This window comes from Cnephaeus nilssonii (assembly GCF_951640355.1).
Source record: "Cnephaeus nilssonii genome assembly, chromosome: 2".
Lineage (NCBI taxonomy): Eukaryota > Metazoa > Chordata > Mammalia > Chiroptera > Vespertilionidae > Cnephaeus > Cnephaeus nilssonii.
In genome coordinates this window covers 43012864-43022917 of record NC_137073.1, presented here as the reverse complement: position 1 = coordinate 43022917, position 10054 = coordinate 43012864, and the positions used below count along the sequence as shown (strand labels likewise).

General features: G+C 39.3%; 1 protein-coding gene across 1 annotated transcript; it reads right to left on the bottom strand.

The window, feature by feature from the left end:
• Positions 1-700: 700 nt before the first annotated feature.
• LOC307113960 (uridine diphosphate glucose pyrophosphatase NUDT14-like) lies at positions 701-1369 on the bottom strand (the record flags this gene model as incomplete). The annotated part of the gene is made up of 1 exon (XM_079796016.1): positions 701-1369. One exon carries the CDS (start codon positions 1367-1369, stop codon positions 701-703), a length of 669 nt encoding a protein of 222 aa, XP_079652142.1.
• Between the last annotated feature and the right edge of the window lie 8685 nt (positions 1370-10054).

Genomic DNA, 10054 nt, shown 5'->3' with positions numbered 1-10054 from the left:
TGTTAGTTACTATGAAAAAGTGATACAACTTCAATAAGCTACTCTGGTGCTTATTTTAAACAAACTCCACTCAAAATCTTTAGGGACTATGCTCTATGCAAAGCAATGTGTTAAGAGCTATGACAGATACAAAGGGGGGAAAAAATGAACTCATTTTCACCCTGTAGTAAATGTAGAATTGAAAAGAGATGAGAAGACTTAGCTAGAACAAAGACTATAGTTATTTGGCCACTTTTGTGGCCAATTGACTAAAAAGGCCAGTCCTGTGCACTGTGTTTCAGTATGCATGGTGGGACAAGCAGTAACCCTTCTATGCACATTTTTTTTTTTTATTGTGAAAGGTGTGGTACAATGGGAAATAATTATTTGGTCTTTGCCCCTAGTTCCTAACACAGAGCTCCTAAATCTCATCCGATTTTTCGAGTAATCGGACCATCTTCTGTTCTCCTAGCACAATCTGTTTCCATGTGCATATGGAATGGTTCAGTCAAAGTGTGTTCCTAGGATGATGAGCACCAATATCACTTGTAAGCTGCAAAACTGCCATTCTTTGGAGCATTTTCTCAATCCATTGAGATTTTGCTTCCCAGTAATTATCAGCTTGGCTCAGATAAACTTTTTTTTTTTTAAGCGACATGAGCCTTTATTGGGGCTGTAGGGTAGGGGCCATGCCGGGCCTGGATCCAGACCCTCTCGAGTGTCACTGGAGACCCAGGCCAGGGCCCACACAATGGAGGAACCAGGAGATAGCAAAGATGACGCTGAGGGTCTTGGGGATGCTCGGGTTGTCCGAGAAGGCCTGGGCGCCCCCCAGGGGCAGGTGCACAACCTCAATGAGCTCGCCCTCCTCAGCCAGGCCCCTGCCCGGGCCACCTTTCTGGGCATCTGTCACCTCCGCATAGAACATGGTCTGGCTGGAGCCGGTCAGTCCCACGCCAGCCTTGTAGGTGGCGACGCGGAGCAGCTCGCCTGGGGACAGGAGGTAGCCACACTCCTCCCAGGCCTCCTTGCATGCCACCTCCTCCAGCGACAGCCCGGGCTGGTCCATGATGCCCGCGCACAGCTCATACATCACCCCCGCTGAGCCTGGCAGTGTCCCCGGCAGCACCCGAGGCCTGTCGGCGTCCGCAGTCGCCAGGAACCCGGGGAAGCGGCGCTCCACCTCGCTCATGTACACCGCTGGCCGAAACTGCTTCACCAGCACCAGGCTCCTCCGGGAAGAGTTGAACAGGAGAACGGTCACACTGTCGTGCGTCTTCATGAAGTCCCACGACTTCTGGGTGCCATTCTGGCGGTAGCGCACCGTGAGCGGCTGCATGTAGGGCGAGGCTGCGCAACGGCCCACGGTTACCCCCTCGATACGCTCCATGGCCGCGCGGGGAGCCGGGGGCGCAGTGGATGGAGCAGGTGCTCGCGGGGCAGGAGGGAGCGGACGGGCGGGCGCGTGACGCCCCAGATAAGCTCTTATAAGATTTTTTTCTTAGCCTGGACATTTTTTCACTGGCAAAGGAATTCAGTTTTTCTAGTCTTAAGTACTTCAAGGAAAAAATTCAACAAATCTTCTGAATAGCAGATATTCCCTTTTCTGATACATCTAAACACATCTAATAACCTCTAAAAAAATAATAATCCTATATAATAAAAGGCCAGCCACCATTAAGTGTAACAACTGGAAGGACCAGAGACCAGAACCAACACAGTTCCTGGCAGGGCTGGCCCCACCCCCAAGCAAGCAGTTAGGGGCAGGCAGGCAGAGCGGTTAGGGGTGATCAGGTAAGCAGGCAAGTGATTAGGGGCAATCAGGTAGGCAGACAGCCCCTCGCAGGGCTGGGTCTGCCCCCAAGCAAGTGGTTAGGGATGATCAGGTAGGCAGGCAGAGTGGTTAGGGGTGATCAGGTAGGCAGGCAAGTGGTTAGGGGCAATCAGGTAGGCAGGCCAGTGGTTAGGGGTGATCAGTAGGCAGACAGCCCCTCGCAGGGTTGGCCCCACCCCCCAGCAAGCAATTAGGGGTGATCAGGTAGGCAGGCAAGTGGTTAGGGGTGATCAGGTAGGCAGACGGCCTCTTACAGGGCTGGCCCCGCCACCCAGCAAAGAAAGAGGGAGGCCACGGACTACAACCCTGTGGCAGGTATGCGGCCGGCCAGCGATCATCCCACAGAGGGAGGCCCAGGCCAGCCAACCATCGCACCCCATGCCTGTTGCCTGCCAAGGGAGGCCACTGGTGGCAGGGGAGGGGTGGGGCAGCACTGTACATATGGCAAGCAGTGGTGGCCGCAGGGGTGGGGCCAGCTGCCTGCAGCCGGGGGAAGGAAAGCCCTGATAGGCCCTGATCTCAGGCCAGGCCTAGGGACCCTACCCAAGGGGTCCCAGATTGTGAGAGGGTGCAGGCTGGGCTGAGGGACCCCCCGCCCCCAAGTGCATGAATTTTTGTGCACCAGGCCTCTAGTAGTAATAATAATAATAATAATAATAATAATAATAATATACACAGAGCCACTTCCAAATGGAGAAGGAGCTGCCATCCCAGAGAAACTGCCTTACAAGTCTTATTCCTCAAACCTTTGGAATGTTAAAATTGGACAAAAACCTTTAGACTGGGCCTAAAGCAGCACTGTATCCCAAACAACTGTTTGCAAAGATTAACAAGAAAGCAGATATTATGACGATAGGACTAAAAATATTCTTTAGAATTAGCATCACTATGTTAGCTTCTCTGCACCTAAAGAAATTCATTCCTTGTATTCATGTAATTGTTCCCCTTCCCTTTATCATAAATGCCCCTTGCCTTAGCCTCCTAATTGTAATACTGGGTTTCTACCTGAATCAGTACTTCCAAAATAGCTATTGTTTGGGATCCAAAAGGCTTGTTGCCTCTCACTTTAAAGGCCTTTTATTTTTAGTTTAACATACAGAATGCTAAGGAGGATCAATGAAAGAGAAAGTCTACAATTAACGAAACAATTATTTCTGCAAAATCTGAGACACGAGATCATGTATTATTCCAGTCTGCCTGAACTCCTGTGATGGGAAATTCAGCAGACTGAGAATTTTGTTTTTCAACAGATCTGTTTGCTAGAAAGTTGTGTGTTGTTGTTTTTTTAACTTTAGGGGATGCTTAATCTGGGGTCCTTGGACACCCCTTCCTTAAAGTAGTTGGTCTATAGTTGACCTGAAATCCTAAGCAGATATTTGCATATTGTTGACAGTATATCTTCCATCAACTCAGAAATTCCAGAACCATTCATTTACCTCATGAATTCTATCTTCCTGAAAAAAAAAATATTTCCTCGTAGTTTTTTAAAATTTTTATAGTCTAAAACTTTGATGCCTCTTCAACAATATCAGCCTTTCCATTAATTTGAAAGCAGCAATCCTATCTGCTCCTAATTGACAAGTCTTCTCTTTTACAGACTAAATATTTACAGTATCCCCGCCATTTAATTTGATGGGCTTTCTGGGTACTTGTGGTTTTTCTGTCCTCTAGTCTTGCTAGATATATATCTGAGACCCATAAGCAACTACAGCATTTTTATGCAATTAAATTTATATGGTTAATTTTATCTAACTGTAAATCATATCAAGTATAAATTAAGTTGTAATTTATTGCTCCACCAGTATTTATAATAAATAAGGACAGCATTTAAAAAGGTAAAATTTGCCCTAGCACCATGGCTCAGTGGTTGAGCATCAACATATGAACCAGTAGGTCATGGTTTGATTCCGTGTCAGGGCACATACCCTGGTTGTCGGCTCAGTCCCCAGTGTGGGGCATGTAGGAGGCAGCTGACAAATGATTCTCTCTCATCATTGATGTTTCTATCTCTCTCTCCCTTTCCCTTCCTCTCTGAAATCAATAATAAATAAATAAATAAATAGTAAAACTTTATATATTCCCTAAACATTACTACTATTCTATTTGGCCTAATGTTTAATCTCATGCTGGGGGGAAAAAAACAACAACACAAACTTTAAACAATTCCATAAATATACATTTTAACTTGCTCTGTGTTAATGTACTTAATGCATCTATCTACATATATAAAAGCCTAATATGCAAAGTGTCCCCTCAGGAGTTCGACCGACCCGGAATTCCATTGCTCACTATGATGTGTGCTGACCACCAGGGGGTGGCGTGGAACAAAGGAAGGCCCTGGTTGGCAGCTGGCAGCTGGGGAAGGGAGGCCCCAGCCAGCAGCCAGCAGCCAGCAGTCACTAGGGACCTTACCCATGCATGAATATCATGCACTGGGCCTCTAGTTTTATAATAAGTAACATAGTCACATAAAATAGAATAGTATACATTAATACAAATAGGAATCTTTATGTTTAATCTGATCAAGCAGTCTATTGTTCTTAATGACAAAATTATTTAAAATATTTCCTCCTAAATTGAAAGAACCTTTCAGGCAACCAGCAGCAACTGTTTTTAAATTGTCTGTTTCTAATCTGCACATTGTACTATGATATGAAGAACAGCAACATACATGAGGAAAATGAAAATGTGAGTGCACAGGGACAGTATATATTGTAAGAACTAATACTAGAAAAGGAAAAAAGGACTCACAACATAGAGGACAGAGAATAGCCAAGGGGACTACTAATGGTACTATTTTCAGGGATAGTGATTACAGCACATTGCCTTTGGGATACTATGCATAAAACAAGAGGGCATTTATTATTTTAATTATTTAAAGGCACTAAACATTTGGTCTTCCATAAAAAATAATAAGAAAAACTTAAATAAAAATATGTTTAGGTTAAGAGTGAATCATGATTACACAATAATTCCTCAGCACATATATCTATTGCTAAGGCTTAAAGGAACCCCAAATATAAGTGAATTTTAATGAGAGGGAAACTAAAGACATAGTGCAAACATAAATGCCAGATAATGGATCAGACTGAGAATTTTGCTCAGCATTTGACACCCTTAGTCTTTGTAATATTTATAATGATTCTAATCATAATTTTACTAAATATAATAACATATTTACTTCAGATTTACAATATTAAATACAATAACATATTTACTTCAGACTGATATTTACTTCAGGTATTATTACCTCATTTGCTCCTCATAACCATAAGCAGATAGGTCAGGGGTTGCCAAACTAGAGCCTGGAGTCCAAATCTGACCTGCCACCTGTTTTCGTAAATAAAGTTTTGCTCATTTATTTACATGTCAACTATGGCTGCTTTCATCATATAATGGTAGAGCTGAGTAATTGTTATAAGACTATACATTCTACAAAGCCTAAAATATTTGCTCATATGGCTTGCTACAGGGAAAGTTTGCCTACTTCTGAGATGGATGTTATCGATTTTACTTTTTTTTCAGTTGAGGAAACTAAGGTATCTGGACTACTGTGCTATACAATGTTCTACAATTATCCTTGAATAACAGTAAAATCTCCTGGGTTAAATTGCAACCATGTAATGACCCTCTCAAAGAGAAAGAAAATTAGTAATTCTTCCCTCTACAGCTCATATCCTGCAGCAAACAGTGAAGTCAAACAAAATATGTGAATTTTACAAAGCTTGGAGTAAACTAATCTATAAAATTTGCATTGGAAATGTATTATTTGACACTGAAAAATAAGAAACATAAAAGGGACAAAGTATATTTATCTTAATTATCTGCTCTTCAGAAAGGCCTTCCCTGACAGTCTTCTCAGAAGAACTATTAAAATCAATTATTGGTCCTTGTCTATTGCATCACCCTGCTTATTTAGTTAATAGCATCTTTCACAATTTTATCTGATGTATTTGTTAACTTATTGTTTATCTTCTTTCATTCAGATATAATTTTATGAGGACAAGAATCTCATACGTCTTGTTCATCACTGTATTTCCAAAGCCTAATACAGTACATGCTCAAAAATATTTGAAGAATGACTGGAAGGAAAGGAGGTGGGGGAAGAAAAGGAGAGAGAATAGATGTATTTTCAATAAATAAGGAACTGGGAGAAAAGCCTTTTTGACAGAAGGAAAAATGAACATAACCAAAGAAAATGTTTGCTTTGCTTTTCTATTGTCTGTTTCTATCAAGACAAGAGATAGAAATAATACATCCTCAAAGAAAGAGTACAGAAGAAGCATTTTTGAGAATTTTTCTCTAAATGTTGATCAAATTCTTTCACTTAAACCAGTGATTTATGAATACATTCTAGCTTAAGACTGTTGTACAAAGTAGGAGAAAACAGAATAAACATAGTTCTATACTTCATTCCAGAACATCAGGCTTTTTGGCTTTTTTAGCTTTTTGGCAGAAATAAATTTCCATTAAGAGAAAACTAAAATGAAACTACTAAATAGGATATTGATCTAAAACTGAGCAAGGGTAAAATGACCCAATGATTCAAGAAATCTTATGAAACTAGTAAACAACAACAACAACACTATATCTGAATAGCAGTTCCTAAATCCAAAAGGGAGCTAACTCATTTTCAAAAAAATATCCAATTAGCTTTGGGCATCATCAAAGGTTTCATGGGCAAGTTTTTCCTGAAAAAAATGAAAAATTGTAAAGTGTTTTTGAGATCAGAATCCTAACACAGTGCTAGGAACAGAGTCCATCCATTCAACGAGTAAATGGATGTGTATTTATGAGAACCTGCTATATAGCAGATGTTGTCAGACATTATGAGGCAACCTTCCTTCTCAGATATCTCAGCCCAATGGGGAAGGCAGGTAAGCAAACAGGATATTACTCTCTATAATGACAAGCACCAATACAGATAGAATCTCAGAGTGCTAAGAGAAGATCTTAATAAACATGGAAATAAATAAAGATCACCCAAATGATAAGCAAAGGCTATTTATTCAGAGTTTGCTACAGCAAGGGAGTCAACTGTCATTTGTGTTTGGCAGAGACTCAAAGGCAGCCAGGAGAGAGGAATTGCTTTATGGTGAAAACAAAACAAAACAAAACACAACAACAAAGGAAAGCTTCAGACGCACGGTAACTGGAGGCTATAGGCATGGGAAAGTGGTAGAAGCATGGGGGCTAAAGGTTGCATATTTGGCTTTCTCCAGTTGATCCTATATTGAAAGCAGGGACAAAAATTAGGGAAGCTGTCAGTTATTGATCAAAAAGTGGTTCTGCTGACTGTTATAGGGGTTGTTGTTTGGCTTCCTGTATTGATTGTTATAAACTGAGTCAGCATACCATTTTTATATGTGGTGTGACCATTCCCCATTTGTATAGTCGGTCTCTCAAATGCATATTGATGGTGGTGAAGAATTTAATTAACAAGTTAGCTTCAAGTTTCAACTAATTTGCCCCGCCCATTTTCCTTGCTGTCTTATAAAGTGAATCTAATTTATATTTTTAAAACTTCATATAAAAAATCATTTACTCATGAAAGTTTGTTGATTTCCAAAAAGACAGAGTTAAAATGTGGGAAGATCAGTGATGCTGCAGAGAAAAAAATAAATCAACAGATTGGACAATTCTGAAGCTTATGATTAAAAATTACATTTTTAGAAAAAGTAAATAAACAATTCATAATTGTGGTACTAGTATATTACATGGTAATCTTTTAAATAAAAAGGCATAAGTGTCTCTAGTTGAAGTGGGAGGCAAATAACTATATTTCTCATATATCCCAATTGTTTCTATAATTTCTTCTTTTAGTTTCTCATCTGGAAAACATCTTTTTTGGATGCACAATTCTACTATCTTCTTTGTTTTGATTTTTATTTGTCTTCATTCTCAATAAAACAATAAGAAGAAGCAGAACAAAAGATTATTCGACCACCTAAAACTTGAGTCCAGATGGTGCCACATGTAGGGGGTAGGGATAAACAGTTATATATACCACACACCCTGTTACTTGCCTCAAGATTACTTAAAATAGCAGATATTTTGCATTTTTGTTATTGAATACACAGTTCCTGAAGGCTGATTTATAAGTGACAAAAATAATGTTCAAATGTACTCATAATGTGCCTTTACTCGTGTATCTTCTTTACCACACATATTTTCTTCCTACTGCTCACATTTTAAAAATGTAAAACACAATTTCATATAAATTTAATGGCTCATGTTCAATATACTTTCCCAATTTCATATATAAATTGTGCCAGATTTTGCAATCTTGCTTCTAATAGACTCCAGGAAATATGACTTAGTACAGCACAAGAACTTAAAAGCTAATTACTGTTTCTGATGCAAAGTCATATTGCCAAATTGTTATAAATTCAGAAGAAAATGGTAAGTTCTGCTATTTAGCAAGTTTAGAGGCATCTCAGCTTTTGTTAGCAAACTCTTTATATAGGTTGATAGCCAATTCTAATTGTAGATTGAGGTACTTTCCCCTTAGAAAAAGTCTACCAAGTGCCACAAAATGCACCATATTCCATGAACTGGGTGCCTCTTTGAAATAATTTTAGGATTGCTATAGCAATGTGCATTAGTGCCAAATATTTCATATCCACAAACTTTCATATATCTCTAATTATCTTATTTGTTCATGGATTTGCAAAACAAGTGCACAGATATCCTTCAAGGAGTCCATAAACTCTCTGAAATTATATGAGGCCTTTTTTTTTTTTTTCCTGAAGAGAGGACTTCAATGGTTTCAAAAAGAGGACAGTGATACCAAAATTGCTGGGATATAATAAAGCTTATCACACAAACATAAACTTCTTGGATTTATAAATAAATAACCTATAGAAAAATATATTTAGTAGTCTTTGAAGTGTGATCCTCAGACAGTTTTCTCATACATCTGGTGGTGATCATTTTGTTTCTCCTATCTCTGTATATTTCTTTTAAGATTAATTTAAACACATTGGTCATTTCATATATTTTATTACTATATCACTAAAGCCACTAAAATATGTTGTCTTAAGTTTAGATGATGGAATATGTAGGGGGTAGTAACAATTTTACATTGAGCTTATATTTTAATTTTAAGTAAGTTCATATATCATTTTCATTTATTTACTTTTTCATTCATTCATTCTTATCACCAATATTGATAGGGTTCTTTGTTCCCAACAACAGAATCCCTTCTAAACAGAAAAATAATTTCTATCTCAGCCAAAGAACCAAATTTGGGTACTTCAGTATTGTTCTAGTGAAAACCCCACTGAGTCTTCTGCCTGCCACCTATTACTAATGAATCAAATATTTGACAGCTACAAGGAACCTGTGCCAGATATCTGTCATTTGCTCTTTCAGATCTACTCTATTCTTTTCCACTCTGCTCTGTGCCCCAGGAGGCTGCTCTCCCAGATTCCATTAACAGGCTAATGACCTCTGTAGCTTCTCCTTGGAAAAACCAGTGGGGCTATTGGGACAAGATGGGAGAGAAGAAAGAGAAAGTTTACAGCATTTATTAATTTCGGTCCTTCCCTGTTTTGTTAGGTTGCTTCAGATGGCCGTGTTCCTCAAGGCAACTCCCTCTCTATTGCACTAACAGTGCACATTTCTCATGACCTTGCCATGGGGTTAGGGAACATCTCTGCTGCTCCTGGACCAGGGTTCTTGCTGTATTCTCTGGAACCTCCACATACCACTCAGGTCTTTACCACTAGTCCCTTTCTAAGTAGACAGTGAGTCCTTCATTTTCTGTTGAGAATTAGATTGATCAAAAACAGATTTGTATTTTTGTTATTGAAGACATGTTTTATAGCTAGCCCAAAAAATCAAAATCCTCCTCCACAAGATGATCTCTTCCTGCACTCAGCTTTACAAATCTCAGCCACAGATCTGCCTGGTATAACTCAGATAACATGAAGAATACAGTTACAAGGGATTTGAAACTGTAGTTATATTTTTAAGCTTCAAAATTCAGAAAAGTATACCCAAAGGGGATACTGATTGAGCCAGCATACCATTATCAACTATAAATACTAATATTCACACTATTTATGAAAAGTTGGCCTGCTGTGAAGTGAGTAGTAATGGTTTCTACAATATTTATTATGTATATACTTTGCCTGTGTTCTTGTATGCAGATATTTAGAATAGTAATCTAAAAGAGCAACTCAATAGTAACCAAGGGGAAATCTATGCACAGTAAGGCTTAAAAGGACAGGTGAATAT